The sequence below is a fragment of the Ailuropoda melanoleuca genome, chromosome 2, assembly GCF_002007445.2.
Source record: "Ailuropoda melanoleuca isolate Jingjing chromosome 2, ASM200744v2, whole genome shotgun sequence".
Classification (NCBI taxonomy): Eukaryota; Metazoa; Chordata; class Mammalia; order Carnivora; family Ursidae; genus Ailuropoda; species Ailuropoda melanoleuca.
This window is the reverse complement of record NC_048219.1, coordinates 27,789,458-27,808,151: the sequence shown is the minus strand read 5'-3', so window position 1 is coordinate 27,808,151 and position 18,694 is coordinate 27,789,458. Positions and strand designations below refer to the sequence as shown.

The window sequence follows — 18,694 nt, the reverse complement described above, 5'->3', positions numbered from 1 at the left end:
GAATGCTGGGATCATGCCCCAAGCCTAAGGCAGACGCTTAACAACTGAGCCACCCAGGCGCCCCTGTACTGTGGTTTTATAAGACACTATCACTGGACAAAGAGGACCTCACCTAAATTATTTATTACAACTCCATGTGAATCAACAATTATCTAAAAATACAAAGTTTAGTAGGACACCTGCCTGACTCAGTTGGTAGGCATGTGACTTCTGATCATGAGGTCATGAGTTTGAGCCCCACGTTGGGCACAGAGATTACTTGAAACAAACAAAAACCTTTGGAGGCACCTGGTGACTCTTCATCTCGGGGTTGTAAGTTCCAGTCCCACGCTGGGTATGGATTACTTAAAATTAAAATCTTGGGGTGCCTGACTGGTTCAGACAATGGAGCATGAAGCTCTTGATTCTTGATCTCTGGTTCATGAGTCAGGCCCCAGGTTGGGTTTGAAGATTGCTTAAAAAAAAAAAAATCTTGGGGCGCTTGGGTGGCTCAGTTGGTTAAGGGTCTGCCTTCAGCTCAGGTCATGATCCCAGGGTCCTGGGATGCAGCCCTGTGTCAGGCTCCCTGTTCATTGGGGAGCCTGCTTCTCCTTCTTCTCCCCACTCTTGCTCTCTCTATCTCTGTCTCTCTCTCTCACACATGGATGGATAAAATCTTTTAAAAAAATCTTCAGGGGTGCCTGGGTGGCTCATTGGTTAAGAGTCCAACTCTGATCTCGGCTCAGGTCTTGATCTCAGGGTCCTGAGTTCAAGCCCCGCACTGGGCTTCATGCTGGGCATGGAGCCTACTTTAAAAAAAAAAAATCTTCAAAAACAAACGAACAGATACATAAAACCAAGTTTAATTTTNATCTCAGGGTCCTGAGTTCAAGCCCCGCACTGGGCTTCATGCTGGGCATGGAGCCTACTTTAAAAAAAAAAATCTTCAAAAACAAACGAACAGATACATAAAACCAAGTTTAATTTAAAAAAAAAGATCACTCTGAGGAAAACTGAAGGCATGCTGACATGGAGTTAAGGGAATTCCATCTGATGACTTCAATTTTCTTGCTTAGAGTAAATGGTAGAAAGTATGAGAAGAGCAAAGAACATCTGAAACAATTGTTGAGCACTGAGTAGCTGATCAGGAAAATACCCAACTTCTGGGCAGTGCTGAGAGGCCCCATTTTTACATTACTGACTTGCCTCTTCACAATGCAGATCTCAGCCTAGTTACTGCCTCCCCAGAGAAGCTGTCTCTGACCATGCGATCTAAACTAGATGCCTTCTCTTTCTATTCTCCATGAGAGAACTGTGTTCTTTTTCCCTCAGAGAACTGATCACAAGTTATAATTCCATATATGTTTGTTTGCTCCTTAACTACAGTTAAGAAAGTAAGTCCCACTGAATTATATGATCCATGACAGCAAGATTTCTGTGTTCAATATTGTACACTCAGTACCTAACAGTGCCTGGCACACAACAGGTGTTTAATAATTTTCTTCTCTGGATCTTCCTTCCCACACATTTTACTTCTATTGAGCCTCTTCTGAACCCAGTAATAACTCCTTTCACACATACATTAAGGATCTTCTGCTAAGGACTCTTATACAAACCAAAAATGGAAACAGATCCTGAGTTAGGATCAATGTTTTCCTGTTTACACCACAAAATATATTTACAAAAAATTTTTTAAAGATTTTATTTGTTTGACAAAGAGAGAGAGAGACAGCACACAAGCAGAGGGAGCAGCAGGGAGAGGGAGAAGCAGACTCCCTGCTGAACAGGGAGCCTGACGTGGAACTGGATCCCAGGACCCTGGGATCATGACCTGAGCCAAAGGCAAACACCCGGGCACCCTTATTTACACATATATTTTTTTTAAAGATTTTATTTATGTATTTGACAGAGATAGAGACAGCCAGAGAGAGAGGGAACACAAGCAGGGGAAGTGGGAGAGGAAGAAGCAGGCCCATAGCAGAAGAGCCTGATGTGGGGCTCGATCCCATAACGCTGGGATCACGCCCTGAGCCGAAGGCAGACGCCTAACCGCTGTGCCACCCAGGCGCCCCTACACATATTTTTTAATGTTAGTTTTGTCTTTTACAGATGAAACTTTAGACTCTTCAGTTAATTAAGACTGATTTTAACCTTATAGTGACTATCATAGTGCATTACAAAATTTGCTCTCAAATTCTGATATCATACACATATATGTAGTAAAATAGGTCACTCCTGGCCTCTCTGGGTCAATCTACATTAAGTAAAATTTTCTAGTAACTAAGTTTAAGTTTCTACATTTAAGAGTAATAGAATTAAAAGAGCAAAGAATTTTAAAAGGAGCATGAGATCTAGAAATCAGTCCTATGTTTAAATCCTGGTTCCAACATTTTTTTGCTATTTGACACTATACAAATTATTACACAAGTCTAAGATTCCTTATCTGTAAAAGGAAGACTCCTTATCTGTAAAAGATAAGATTCTTTATCTGTTGTGTGACAGGCACTATGTTAGGTAGTGAATAATCAGATTTCCCTCACAGGGACTTCTGTGAAGATTAAATAAGACAATCTATATAAAAATCATTTTGCAAACTAAAAGCACTACACAAATGTCATTATTATATCTGAAGGAAATCTTTCTAGATTATCTTCCCCTTCTTTCAAAAATAAACATACTGAGGAATCACCTATCTTTTTTCCATGACCAGTAATTGTCCTTGCTACAATGTACTTAAGCTAAATCTTCCTTTACTGTCATACTATCCACTTGGGTTGTTAGTCAGCAGCCTGTCCCCTTCAGATTATTAATTCTTAATTTGTTATGGTTAAAAAACCAAGGTAATTAGAAGCACGTACATTTAAGAATATGCTGTAGGTTATCTACACCGATGTAGGTGTTATCTAGATGTATCTGTGGGACAAGGTGAGCTTAGGATCCTCCTACTCTGTCTCAGTACTCCCATTCAAGAATATGCTCTAAATGAGGGTTCCTCAAGGGCTGCTGCTGCTGCTTCTTTTTTTAAATTAACTTGAGAGAGAGAGCAAGACAGAGATAAAGCATGAGCAGGGAGCATAGGGAGAGGGAGAAGCAGACTCCCTGCTGAGGTGGGAGCCAGATGCGGGGCTTGATCCCAGGACCCCGTGATCATGACCTGAGCCGAAGGCAGACCCTTAACCGACTGAGTCACCCCGGCAGCCCAAAGGGCTTCTTTCAAGGACTAAAGTATAGAAGTCTAAATGCAAGGATTTTTTTGTTGCAAGCATTTTTTGTTTCTTTCTGGTTTAGGCTACAGACAGCTGAGATTACCAGCAATGTGACCTCCAGAGAAGTGGGGTACTACTCAGAGAATATAAGCCCTCAGTCACCTAGAAAGTCTAGCTGACTGTTCAAGGATGCAATCCACAATGTTTCAAAAGGTATTACTTTTTTTTTCCCCAAAAGGCATTACTCTTTTCAATTTACTCCCAAAACAGAAGGCTGAACATGTCAAGGTGTATCAATTTAGATGAGGTACACAATATAACACAGAGGTATTATCATTAGATGGCAAAAATCTTATTCTGATTCCTAGCTCTTTTTTTTTTTTTTTAAGATTTTATTTATTTATTTGACAGAGAGAGAGACAGCCAGTGAGAGAGGGAACACAAGCAGGGGGAATGGGAGAGGAAGAAGCAGGCTCCCAGCAGAGCATGGAGCCCAATGCGGGGCTCGATCCCAGGACCCTGGGATCATGCCCTGAGCCGAAGGCAGACCTTTAACAACTGAGCCACCCAGGTGCCCCTGATTCCTAGCTCTTAAACACACATTTCCTGGAAAAATTTTAGCACCATGACACAGAATAAGCAACGACTGTGACAAGAGAATCAAAGATCCCAGTAAGTAAAACTCTTTAACATCAGGCTTATTTTAATAAAAACTCCTACCAGTATCATTACTCCTTTGAACTGGGCAAATAAGAAAAAAATGTGAATGTAAAGTTAAGATTTTCTAAAATCATTATGCTATTAGAAAAAACATATTATAAATTCTAAAAGTATTCATAGAACTTTTTTCCATTTTATTATGTAAATGTTCAAATACACAGAAAAATTGATGAAACAGCTTTTTAAAATTGTGACAAGAATTGGCAGTATGTTCTTCTGCATATTGTCAGTAGTATCTACTCTTTTTTTTCAGTTTTTTATATTTTAATTATTATCTATCTTAATCTACATCCGACAAATTCCTAAGTTGAACTGTAAACTTGTCATGTAATATACAACGCAGCCTAGAATTACTGTAAGGCTTTTTTTTCACAGATTGCTTTTTTATTAATTTATTTTTTATTTTTATTTTTTAAAGATTTGATTTATTTATTTGACAGAGAAACAGCCAAGTGAGAGAGGGAACACAAGCAGGGGGAGTGGGAGAGGAAGAAGCAGGCTCCCAGCAGAGGAGCCTGAAGTGGGGCTCCATCCCACAACACCGGGATCACGCCCTGAGCCAAAGGCAGACGCCTAATAACTGAGCCACCCAGGCGCCCCCACAGATTGCTTTTTTTTAATTTTTATTTTTACTACTGAAGTATAGTTGACATACAATGTTATATTAGTTTCAGGTAAGTACTATCTACTCTTGTCTCTTTTGCGAAGAGATTAATTCAGAAATTTTTTGGTGAATGAGGCAGGAAGACTTGGGTAACACAAATGGGGACAGCAAGTTACTTCTCTGACTCTCAGTTTCTTCATCTGAAGGCAGCTTGAAAAGAAGAGGTAGAAAACACATTCTGATGACACTACTCTGGAGGATAATTATTTAGTTACACTTATTTAAAAATTACTCCCATTATTTTACCCAAATAAACCATTTGCCACAATGCTTGTATATAATAACAAGTATTCAATAAATGTTAGCTGCTATTATTAGCTATCAGTAGTTACATTTCAAAAAGAATCTTGCAAAGTTAAGACTTTAGTTAACACTTATTCTTTTGATTTACAAGATTAGTTATATGTATATATATTTAAATTGAATATGTTAAGCATAATCATTAGATTGAGACCAGAAAGAAATGAAAGCACTAGCATAATATCTTAAATTGTTGTGCAGCTTTGTAAGGGACCTTTAACTTTATCGTATATAGTACCTATTGATAAAACCCAGTTCTTTTGGCAGGCTGAATTCAAAGAGGCTACAGACTTGAGCAACTTAGTGAAAACCAAGGAGTACAAATGTCTTCTTTCCAAAATTATTCTAAAATCCCTCAATTATATCCTTATATCTTCCACCCTTCCTTGGAATGCATTATCTGGATTCATACTTTATATATATGTATATATATAAAGCCACAGCAAAAGTGTACAGCATGATCTGGCATCTAGGAACAGGGATATCTCTAATGTGGATGCGGGAAGATTGTGTGGCAGTGAAAGCAGCACAGATTTGAAATCAGACAGACTTTCATTTGAATTAAGACTCTACCATTTACTAGCATTATGAACTTGTGACAAGTTACTTCTCTGAATCAGTTTCCTTATCTGTATATATACAGATGGGATAATAATGGTTATTTTATAGGGTTTTTGAGAAAATTCAAGGAAAACATAAAATGCCTGGCACATAACAGACAATCAGTAAATGATAGTTACTATTATTGCCACATTTTCATTCTATTTTATAGTTGTGGACAAATTATATTTCCTACTTGAAAGAGTTTATAAACCAGAAATAAAAAAGGCATTATCTATTTCAACTTAAAACTTAAGCAGAAAAATCAAAAATCCTCTATGTAAACAGAATTCCACAGATAAGACTTTCTCAATTTATTTTCAAAATTTGTTTTTGAAAACAGAAGTACTAAATTAGCTATGCTTTCCCAATTCAAAGGTCAAAAACAGAAACTTGCTTTTCCATAATAGTATTTATTTATTTTTCCCACTGCCAAATGACGATGTAAGGTATATTATTCCAGCAAACTTCTAGACGGGTATTTTGAAAGATAAGTTATTTTTGCCATGAGAAAAGAAAAAAAAAAGAAGAAGAAGAAAAAGAAAGAAAAAAAGCAATTTTCCTAAATTAGAAAAGAAAAATGCTTATTCCAAATTACATAGTAAGTAGCAGGATAGGCAAAAATAAATTAATTCCTTTTCCTGGAATCAGACTCATCTGGCCTTTTCTAAGAAAATAATTAAATGGCCACAGCAGCACTTCAAAACCCAATGCCAATTAACAGCACATAATTCTTATTTTCTCTGCTTATTTTTTTTTACCATGAAAAGCCATGGTCTGAAGCAGTCGATCAGCCACCTCCTGTGGGAATACTCCAGGTTCCTGCAGACACAATGTTCCATCTTGTCTTGCTGAACAGAACTTCTCAAGGTGAGTAGTCAGGAAATTCAAGCAGATATCAAGTAAGGAATAGGGAGATGCTTCCTCCTTGGAGCCCAGGAAAAAACATAAAAGGAACACAAAAGCCAACAAGTTAGTTTCCAGAAAAGCAGAAAACAAAACAGTCATTTACTCATTCAACAAGTATTTTTACTCAGTGTCTACCACATGTTAGATACCGTGGTAGGCAGTGGGAATACAATAGGTGACCCGTGTTCTCAAGAAGAAGAGAAATGTTCAAACAAGTGTTTACATAAAGTACATTACATACTATATTAGAGGACATACTGGGTAGTATGTAAGTACAAGCAGGGTGCCCTAATCAGTCAGGGAAGACCTCAGAGGTATAGCAGATTAATCTTCCTAAATTACTACCCACGACCCTCCCCTGCTCAAACCTTCCACGGACTTTCATGGACCTGAAGACAAAAAATAAAATTCTTAGATTGTTAGACTGATGCCTGACTCCTTCCAAAATCTAAACCAAATTTACTCTCAAATTTTATCTTCCACAAAATCCCCATCCCAATCTGATAATTTAAATATGATGAATTTATCTGGGTAAAAGATTTTGCTATAAGCATTAACATCCTCAAAATAGAAAAAGGTTAACCCAGTTATTCCAGTCTGAGGAATAAAGAACTAATCAAATAAGCACAAAGATTTATTTTAACTATAGAAATTAACACTGTAAATGTCACCAATATTAATAATATAATTAAAATATAATTATAGTAGCTATCAACCATTAGGTGCTTTCTTTATGACTGTTCTGAGTATCTTACATGAATTATTCATTATTTTATTTATTCTTTCGCCCCATTTTTAAAAAGTGGTCAAGCATTATCTTCATGTTTAAATTTTTTTTTTTTTTAAGATTTTACTTATTTATTTGACAGAGAGAGAGCACAAGCAGGGGAACTGGGAGAGGGAGAAGCAGGCTTGCCACCAAGAAGGGAGCCTGATGCGGGGCTTGATCCCAGGACTCTGGGACCATGACCTGAGCTGAAGGCAGACGGCCAACCAATTGTGCCACCCAGGCACTCCCATTTTTAAAGTTTTAATTGAAAACTGGCTCAGAAAAGTAACATCTTTCTCAACATTCAGCACACAGTCAGTGATAAAGTATAGCTTCAAATTAAAAACTGACTCAGGAGCACAACTCTTAACAACATCATATTATACATGTGACATTTCTAACGGCAGCCATTAAAAATTAAATTTCAAAGATATAGGAGTGCCTGGGTGGCTCAGTAGGTTTAGCATGTGACTTCAGCTCAGGTCCTGCGATGGAGCCCCAGATCGTATTCCCTGCTCAGTGGGGAACCTGCTTCTCCCTCTCCCTCTGCCCCACCACTCCTGCAATCTCTCTCACTCACACTCCTTCACTCTCTCTCTCTCAAAAAAAATCTTTAAAAAAAAAGAAAGAAAGAAAATGCCAAGAAATTGACAAAAAAACCTATCAGAACTAAAAAAAAAACCAAAAAAACAAAAAACCAAGTTCAGCAAGGTTGTAGAATATAAGATCTACTTTATTTACAATATATAATATCAATTATATCTATACACTTATACTGAACAATCTGAAAGTGAAATTAAGAAAACAATTCCATTTACAATAGCATCAAAGAGAATAAAAAATTTAGAAATAAATTTAAAAGAAGAGTAAAATTAAAAAATTAAAGAAAACTTTTATAGAAAGACATCCATTTTCATAGATCAGAAGACTTAATATTGTTAATTGATCTACAGTTTCAATACAGGGAGTCGGCTTCTCCCTCTGCCCCTCCCCCAGCTGAAGCGTCAGGGGTGCGCGCTCTCTCTCTCGAATAAAATCTTAAAAAAAGGGAAACTTTTGTACTTCAAAGATCATCATCAAGACAATGAAAAGAAAGTCCACAGAATGGGAGAAACTATTTGCAAATCATGTTATCTACTAAGAGATCTGAATCTAGAATATATAAATAACTCTGGGTGGGGAATGGGCTAATTGGGTGATGTGATGAGCACTGGGTGTTATATGCAACTGATAATTTATTGAACACTACAACTGAAACTAACAATGTACTATATGTTGGCTAATTGAATTTAAATTAAAAAAGAAAACTTGTATTTAAAAAAAACAAAAAAATAGGGGCACCTGGGTGGCACAGCGGTTAAGCGTCTGCCTTCGGCTCAGGGCGTGATCCCAGCGTTATGGGATCGAGCCCCACATCAGGCTTCTCTGCTATGAGCCTGCTTCTTCCTCTCCCACTCCCCCTGCTGTGTTCCCTCTCTCGCTGGCTGTCTCTATCTCTGTCGAATAAATAAATAAAATCTTTAAAAAAAAAATAAAATAAAATAAACAAATAAAATAAAAAAACAAAAAAATAGAATATATAAATAACTCTTACGACTCAACAATAAAAAGCCAACTGAATTAAAAACAGGCAAAGGTCTGAATGGACATTTCTCCAAAGTATAAATGACCAATAATCAAATGAAAAAGAAAAAAAAAAAGGAAAAAATCAAATAAAAAATGCTCAAAATCATTAATGATCAGGGAAATGCAAATCAAAATCATAACAAAATAACACCTCATACCCATTAGGGTGGTTAAAATCAGGGAGTCAGATAATAAGTGTTGGTAAAGATGTAGAGAAACTGGAACTCTCATACATTGCTGGTAGGAATATAAAATGATCCAGACACTTCGGAAAACAGTCTACCAGTTACCATATGACCTAGTAATTCTACCCCTGGGTATTTACCTAAGAGAAATGAAAAACTTGTACATGAATGTTTATAGAAGCATTATTCATAATAGCTAGAAAGTAGAAACACTACAAATATCCACCAACTGATGAATGGATAAACAAAATATAGCTTATCTACAAAATGGAATACCAGTTAGCAAAAAAAGGAATCCTGATATACCACACAACATGGATGGACCTTGAAAATAGTATGCTAAGTGGGGTACCTGGCTGGCTCAGTTGGAGGAGCATGCTACTCTTAATCAAGGGTCTTGAGTTCAAGCCCCATGTTGGGTAGAGAGATTACTTAAAATAAATAAATAAATAAATAAATAAATAAATAAATAAATAAATAACTTTTTACAAAAAGATTTTACTTATTTATTTTGAGAGAGAGAGAGAAAGCGAGAGCAAGTGAGCAGGAGCAAGGGGGAGGAGCAGAGGCAGATAAGGAGCTCCATCCCAGGACCCTGGGATCATGACCCCAGCCAAAGGCTCAACCAACTGAGCCACTCAGGTGCCCCAATAAATAAATAACTTAAAAAAAATAGTATGCTGGGGCGCCTGGGTGGCACAGCGGTTAAGCGTCTGCCTTCGGCTCAGGGCGTGATCCCACGTTATGGGTTCGAGCCCCACATCAGGCTTCTGCTATGAGCCTGCTTCTTCCTCTCCCACTCCCCCTGCTTGTGTTCCCTCTCTCGCTAGCTGTCTCTATCTCTGTCAAATAAATAAATAAAATCTTTAAAAAAAAAAAAATAGTATGCTAAGTGAAAAAAGCCAGTCACAAAAGATCACATATTGTATGATTCTATTTATATAAAATGTCCAAAATAGGCAAATCTATAGAGACAGAAAGTAGATTACTGGATGCTAGGACTGGGTGGAAGAGGAGTTGAAAGAAAATGGGAATAGAATGCTAATGGCTACGGGGCTTCTTCTTGGGGTGATGAAAATGTTCTAAAATTCACCGTGGTTATAGCTGTACAACTCTATGAACATATTAAAACCCACTAAATTGGGATACACTTTAAATGGGTGAACTGCATGCTATGTGAATTACATCTCAAAAAAAGTTATCAAAAAAAATATTTATAGGGGCGCCTGACCAGCTCAGTCAGTAGAGCATGCGACTCTTGATCTCAGGGTCGTGAGTTCAAGTCACATGTTGGGCATGGAGCGTACTTTTAAAAAAAGCAATTTATAAAACTGTAAGTAAATATAAGACTAGAAATAAATACGTCAAAACGTTAACCAGCAGTTAACCAGTAGTTAACTTTTGGTGATATGCTATCAGTTCCTTCCCCGAAAAAAAAAATCAAACTTTCTATATAGAATAGATTTCTATAATCAAAAAACATTAAAATATTTATATACTATTTTACAGTTTAGAGTGCTTTCACATTCACACATTTGATACTGTAATAACTGAGTAAAGTGGGTAACAAAGACATTATTTTATAAATGAAGAAACAGACTTCATAAAAGCTAAATGGTTGGCCCAGTGTGATATAGACTATTGGCTGCACAACCCTATTATCTGTTCTCTTTTTCTTTCTTTTTTTAAGATTTTATTTATTTATTTAACAGAGATAGAGACAGCCAGCGAGAGAGGGAACACAAGCAGGGGGAGTGGGAGAGGAAGAAGCAGACTCCCAGCGGAGGAGCCAGATGTGGGGCTCTATCCCAGAATGCTGGGATCATGCCCTGAGCTGAACGCAGGCGCTTAAGGACTGCGCTACCCAGGCGCCCCTGTTCTTTTTCTACATTAATAAAATATTTTATTTTTATCTGAACACACAACCATCTGTAATAAAGATTACATATCTCAGGTTCCTCTGCAGTTAGATGTGTAAGGAGACATTAGAAAAATTTCAAAGGAAATAATTCATCAAATTCAACTTCTGCCACACAGAACTTCGCTTATTCTATCTTATTTCCTGAGTTGTAACAATGAATTCTTCCTGCTTTTTCTATTCTTTATTGTACCATCTTCCTAAACGCTTAAAATTCATCAGCCAGATGAAACAAGCTACACTTTCACCTCATTTGGTAAATACCAAAATAATCTATTTATTTTGCAGAAGAGAAAAGAAATGAAAGTTGTGTAATTGTCAGAGGGAAGATATAGAAACCTTTTGAGAATATACTTTTTGCAAGACACAGCAGAACAAACCCAGGAAGTAATATATGAACACTTAAGATACTTAAGTACTCATCCTTTTTTTTTAGGAGATTTTTGTTTATTTATTTCACACACACACACACACACACACACACACACACACAGAGCACACAAACAGGGGGAGCAGCAGACAGAGGGAAAGAGAGAAGCTTTGCAGGGAGCCCGATGTGGGACTCGATCCCAGGACCCTGGGATCATGACATGAGCCAAAGGCAGATGCTCAACCGACTGAGCCACCCAGGGGTCCCTAAGTAATCATTCTTTACCAGTTAGTAAAATATGTTCAACAAGGAGGTTTTGGACCCCACACATTTTCTGTTTTCAAGGAAACTCCATTTTATCTTAATTCCTATTGATGCCAAAGAATTTTCTATCTGCTCTTCTGTTGGGAAGTGCATCTGCCTAAGAGTTAATAAGCCTGGCTTTGGAGCTAGAGTGCACATTCCAACTTTTCACTTGCTAACTGTGGCATTATACACAATACCTAACCTTTTGTTCCTCAAATTTCTCACTTATAACAGGGATAAGCATAACATCTATATCGCATGAAGTTGTTGTGAGGATCAGATGAGATAAAGCAGGAACCAGAGAACTTAGAATAATGGCAGTGTGTCTGGAAACACAGCGTGTAAGGAGCAGAGCCAGAATTGAAACCCAGGAAATGTGGCTCCAGAGAGTATGCCCTTATCTACCGCAATATTCTACCTTTTCAACTTTACATACCAGTTTTGAATATAGTATCTCACCTGATACTCAAAGCAGGCCTGTGATGTGAACAAGGATAATCACCACCATTTAAAAATGAAGAACAGAAAGGTTATGTATCAAGCCAGTGACATAACTAGAACTGTACTTAGGTTATCTAAGATCTACTCCAAAACCTAAACTGCCATGATTCCCCAAATCCTAGTAATTTAAGCTAACACAAAAGTATTGAGAGATCAGTGCTCCTACTTTATTTTTAAACAAATAGCAGCACAGGAAGACTAAAAAAAGAAACGATAAAGCAGAAGCTGGAACTCAGTGTCTAAACAATTCATCTCTTGGAAATTCCTGCTCAGAGAGATTTTCCCCTTTACCAATTAGACACACTATAGTCAGAGTATGAACACAGCTCCTACTAAAATAGCAGGAGAGAGAGAAAGGAGGTCAAGTCTGACTTCATTTGGATCATAAGTAATCTACACAGTTCAAAGATTAAACAATTTCTAGGAAGAACAAACAGGGAAGTTCTTTTTAATTAACTGAAATGGATTCTACTCAATCTGGCCTAACCCAGGTCTTCAATACACAGCTCTTACTGGTACGCTAAACTGTGTTACTTAATGCAACCTACTACTTAACATGGTTCCTTAAGCAATGTAACAGGCACTTTGACACCTCTGAGCCTTTTTTTAGATTAGTACTTCTGTGTGGCAAAATCTCACACGTCCTTCAAAATTCAGTCAAACATCACTACTTCTGTGATGCCTTTGTTAATTTCCAAGGCAGAATTTTACTCTTAGCGCCTGACAAATTAAATTGCACATAACAACAGCTATTAGGTATTGAATGACAGCTATGTGGTACTAGGCACTAATCTAGCTTCTTTATATACGCTTGCAATCTTCAAAAGTTTGTTTGAACAAGGGTGCCTGGGTGGCTCACTCAGTTAAGCGTCTGCCTTCGGCTTGGGTCATCATCCCAGGGTCCTGGGATGGAGCCCCACATTGGGATCCCTGCTCATCGGGGAGCCTGCTTCTGGTTCCCCCTCTCCTTCCGCCACTCACACTGCTTGTGCTCTCTCGCTCTGTCAAATAAATAAATAAAATCTGGCGTACCTGGGTGGCTCAGTTGGTTGAGCATCTGCTTTCGGCTCAGGTCACGATCTGGGGTCCTGGAATCAAGCCCCAGATCATATTCCCTGCTCAGGGGGGGCCTGCTTCTCCCTCTCCCTCTGCCAGCTGTGCTCTCTCCCTCTCCCAGCTGTGCTCTCTCTCTCTCTCTTTCAAATAAATAAATAACATCTTTAAAAAAATAAACAAAATCTTAAAAACAAAACAAAACTGAGGCTCAGAAAAATTAATTTACATGTCAAAGATAAAACAGCCAGCAGATGGCAGAGCAAGAATAAAAATTAAAACAGCTACTTTTCATGAAACACTAATCCTCAGGTCCTGGTTCAGAGTTCTTTAGATATAGGAGTTCTTTCCATTTCTACCTCTTATGAATCAAGCACCATTACAATACACATTTTAAAAATGAGGAAACTGAGGTTTACATTAAATATCTTCCTTATATTTACATGGCCTACATGTTGTTAAACTGGGACTCCCAAAACAAGAGTGAGGCCACAGCCTGTATTTTTAAGCTTTAAACCACTACGCTATCATAATATTATAACCATAATTGATGAGCGCATACTACTTGTTAATATATGCTATATGCTATAAACTATGTTAAACACTTCACATACATAATTTCATTTACTTCTCATAAAAATTCTATAAATTAAACTCTTTCAGTATCCCCATTCTACAAAGATGAGGATACTGAGGCTTTGGGGGGTTAAGTAATTTACCTATGATGATACAACTAAGAAGTGGCAGAGCCAAAATTAGACCCCAGGCAATCTGACTGTAGAATTCAGTTTGTGCTTTAATAAATCACTACTGATATCTGCCACTGATATCTGCCTCCAAATCTATGTTTCAGTTTGTGCTTTAATAAATCACTACTGATATCTGCCACTGATATCTGCCTCCAAATCTATGTTTCTTTTACAATCCCATGTTAACCACAGTTTATGACTGTATGTCTCCCCAACTAGACCATGATGTTCTTCAAGTTCAAGAACCTATTAACATTTCCTTTATATCCTAGTACCCAGCACAGTCCCTGACATTTGCCAGTTAAAAAAAAAAAAAAGGAGTTCAAATTAGAAAACAGTAGGACTTGCCCTGTGTCACAATATTTCTAAGAAGTGGGGCCAAGGGGCGCCTGGGTGGCTCAGTCAGTTAAGCGTCTGCCTTCAGCTCATGGCGTGATCTTGAGGTACTGGGATCGAGCCCCGCATCAGGCTTCCTGCTCACCAGGGAGTCCGTTTCTCCCTCCCCCCCATCCCTGCTCATGTTCTCTCTCAAATAAATAAAATCTTTAAACTTTTTTGAGGGGGATTTTATTTATTTATTTGACAGAGAGAGAGCACAAGCAGGGGGAGCAGCATGCAGAGGGAGAAGCAGGCTCCCCACTGAACAGGGACCCTGATGTAGGACTCCATCCCAGGGCCCTAAGATCATAACCTGAGCCAAAGGCAGATGCTTAACTGACTGAGCAACCCAGGTGTCCCAATAAATAAAATCTTAAAAAAAAAAGAAAAAAAAAAAAAAAAGCGGGGCCGAGACACAACCCAGATCTGTTGATAATGAAGTCCATACCTTTTCCACTATACCATACCACCTCTCAAAACAATTATTAGTTAGATACTGATATAAATTCCAAAAAACAGGGGCGCCTGGGTGGCATAGCAGTTAAGCGTCTGCCTTCGGCTCAGGGCGTGATCCCAGCGTTCTGGGATCGAGCCCCACATCAGGCTCCTCCGCTGTGAGCCTGCTTCTTCCTCTCCCACTCCCCCTGCTTGTGTTCTCTCTCTTGCTGGCTGTCTCTATCTCTGTCAAATAAATAAATAAAATCTTTAAAAAAAAAAATCCAAAAAACAATTTGGGGACCAGTTGGTTGTTACAATGGCTCAGACATGAGGTGATGATGCTGTGGATTAGAGTAGAGGCAAGGAAAATGGGAAAAAAAATCAAAAGTAAAAAATAATTTGAGGGAAGACTTAACAACATGAAGTAAGCATTTCTGAATCCCCAGTACCTAGCACAATGCCTGGCACTTCCACTAAACAGGCAAATGTTATTTGAAGGGTTAACCAACATTCATACAGCATGCTTTTGACATATACTATCTCATTTAGCCCTCACAACACTCTTGTGGAGCTGGTATGGTAGACACCATTTTGTATAGGAGAATACCGGAGCTCAGAAAGAATAACAGACCCAAATTCATCCAGTTAGAATGTGGCAAGATTGAGCCAAGGTATCAAGGTACTTAATTCCAAGCATCACACCCTTTTCCTCATTTCATATAGTACCCTCTGGTGAGAGAGAAAGGGAGATGGAGGAAGGGAAGCTGAGATTAAAAAATAAATATATAAATAACTCCAAGATTTAAAGTAGGAGTTAACCAGGATAACCAGGGAGGAAAAAAAAAAGTGTGTGTGTGTGTGTGTGTGTGTGTGTGTGTGTGTAGCAAGAGAAGAGCATGATAAAGCACATGGAATAATATGCTAAACGTTTAGGCAATTTTGGTGACCACTCTGTGAGAATTCTTTGTATTATTTTTGTAACTTTTTATTTTTTTTTATTTTTTATTTTTTATTTTTTTAAGATTTTATTTGTTTATTCGACAGAGATAGAGACAGCCAGCGAGAGAGGGAACACAAGCAGGGGAAGTGGGAGAGGAAGAAGCAGGCTCCCAGCAGAGCCGAAGGCAGACGCTTAACCGCTGTGCCACCCAGGCGCCCCTATTTTTGTAACTTTTTATAAGTCTGAAATTGTCAAAATAAAAAGTTAAAAAAATAAAAATAAAAAACAAAATAGTGGCTATGGAATACTTCCATAATCTCACTGACAAAACTGATAAGAAAACTAGGCAGGGCACATGGGTGGCTCAGTCAGTTAAGCGTCTGCCTTTGGCTCAGGTCATGATTTTGGTGCCCTGGGATTGAGCCCCACATCCTGCTCCCTGCTCAGTGGAGAGTCTGCTCCTCCCTCTCCCTCTGCTGTTTGTGCTTTCTCACTCTCTCTCTGTCAAATAAATGCATTTAGAAAAAGAAGAAGACTAGGCAAAGGATTATTTCTTCAGAGAAATTTGTTGTAGTCATAGACTCGGTCTGCTCAGGCAAGGACAGAAAAGGAACTAATAAGGCTCTGGTAAAGAACTGAGCTGAATACGCAGATTTAAATAGCATCCCCTAGTGGTGAGAGCTGAATGGTAAGAATAGATAAATTCTCAGAGGAAGTAATCAGGAGAGATAACTAAGCCCTGTAATTAACTATCAGGAGTACAGCGGGTAGAATGACGTGGTCCCTGAACAATGGCTGAAAAAAATACCCTGCGGCAAATAGGAAAAACAATTCCAGTAGAAACAACAGTGCAGCTCTTTTTAAATTGTTTTTAGTTAATGTGATATTTTCTGGAACAGGATATAATCCTGACATACTGAATTATTCAAATAAAGTTTGCCCAGATTGGTCCTCTCAAAATACTAATGGTCAGAGTGTAAAGTGGCACAATTTTTCTGGATATGAAAGATTTAATAATAATAAAAACACCCACACTCTTGACCTAGTATCTCTTCATTTGGTAGAATTTACCTAAAAAATGGTAAATAATCAGAGATACTAACGAAGGTATTAACATAAAGGGATTGATCACAGTTTTTCTGACAAAAAAACATCCACACATACAAATGTCTAAAATAGGAGGGAATGGTAAGCAAATCACGGTATATCAATTCTATATAATATTACACAACAATATTTATGTTTCTGAATAACTTTTAATGAAATGGCAAAATGCTAAGTAAAATATTATTAAGCTAAATAAAAACTGTACGTAGCAGGATTTCAATTGAACATCCATACAGCCATAGGAAATTATTTCAGAAGATTAGAAAGCTACCTCTAAACTAAATACGTTGTGGTGTATCTATAGAGAAGAACAAGGGAAAGAGATGAAATAAAAAAGGATAGAGGGTGATATATGCTATCAAGGGTAGGGGGATGTGCCATAGAGGAACACACAGGGGAAAAAAATGGCAGTGGTCATGTTCTATTTCTTAAGTTGGGATGCCAGGTTTTCAGGTATTTGTTTATTGTTTCATGACTTACATAAATGTTTCATATGGCTTTCTGAATATATCAAATTATTAAAAATGGAAAAAAGACAAAAATGCAAATTAGTGGAAATGAAAAAAAGCTGTTTCTGCTTTTTTTTTTTTTAAAGACTTTATTTATTTATTTGACATGAGGGGGAGGAGCAAGCACAAGCAGGGGGAGCAGCAGGCAGAGGGAGAAGCAGGCCACCCGCTGAGCAAGGAGCCTGATGTGGGGCTTGATCTCAGGACCCTGGGATCATGACCGGAGCCAAAGGCAGCCAGCCACTTAACCGACTGAGCCACCCATGTGCCCGTTCCTGCTTTTCAAATATTATAAGATAACCAAGAAACTGTCATTTTATCAAAGATGATATTTTTCAATATGTGTATTCAAACTAAAATAGACATTTTTATTAGACTAACATTTTAATTTTGAATGAAAACATTTACGTATATACACACACATACATGTGCACATTTATTATTCCTAAATTGGCCATAATGTAACTTTCACCACTGCTCTCACCCTTCCCCTACATAGTCTTACATTCCCCAGAGGTTTTAGCATCTGATAATGATGGACTGAGTTGCAAAGGAGTCTTGGGAGGATTTTCAGAGGAAAGGCAGAGGAGCAGCTATGATGTATAAGGGAAGCAGACAAGAAATAAAAAGATATTTTTGAGAAGCATATCTGCGAACCCTGTTCTACTTTACAATGTTCCAAAATTTGCAAATAGAGACTTAAGAGTTATTTCGAAATGACTTTTTGGCTGCAGAGGATTATGTTCCATGGATTATGACACTGCTGAGACTAGATACATAAGTCACAACTTAAACAGTTATACATAAGCAATTAAAGAATTTCTCCTACTAGTAAAGGTAGGTTTATACACATATCTTCTCTTCTGCTCCTGCCTTTAGACATCACAGAGCAAGGCCGTGAAGGAACAAAACAGGGGAAAAGGATGACTAAAATGAAAGGAGGTCAGAAGAGGTCTTGATATGACATTACCTAGGGGAGACACAGAAGGCTCCCAGATGTTGAAAAAAAGAGAGAGAGAGAGAGAGAGAAAATAGTAGGAATTTTCATCAATATACATCTGTCTGGCACTTCAGTTTATAAAGCCTTTTCAAAACAATCATGACGACTCTGTGAGTTATGGAGAATAGAAATTATTTCTGTTAGGAACCTGAGGTTCAGAGGAATGTTTACCAGTGGTACCCATTCTCCCTTTCTTTATATACGCCATTCCCTCTTCCTAGGATGCCCTTCTGCATTTGTCCATGTACCAAATTCCTATTCATACTACAAGAGCCAGTATCTATGTCTACTCTTCTATGATGTCCTTCATATACCAAAACACAGGCAGATATAATCAAACTACACTTTGTATAGAGTTCTATTACAGTTAATCCACTTTTGCTTACATGGCTGACTCCCCCTCTAGACTATGAGTCAAGAAAAGTAGTTCTCAAAATTTTTTTTTTCCTGTGGCCCACTTAGGTGGG

The 18,694-nt window shown here is 38.0% G+C and overlaps 1 protein-coding gene across 1 annotated transcript in view; it reads right to left on the bottom strand.

The window, feature by feature from the left end:
• The window catches only part of ZYG11B (zyg-11 family member B, cell cycle regulator), an 82,022-nt gene that overhangs the window by 52,036 nt on the left and 11,292 nt on the right, over positions 1-18,694 (bottom strand). The window contains exon 2 of the mRNA XM_011220388.3: positions 6,231-6,396. Within this exon, the coding sequence (XP_011218690.1) occupies positions 6,231-6,396 (166 nt within the window). The remainder of the gene's footprint in view (positions 1-6,230; positions 6,397-18,694) is intronic.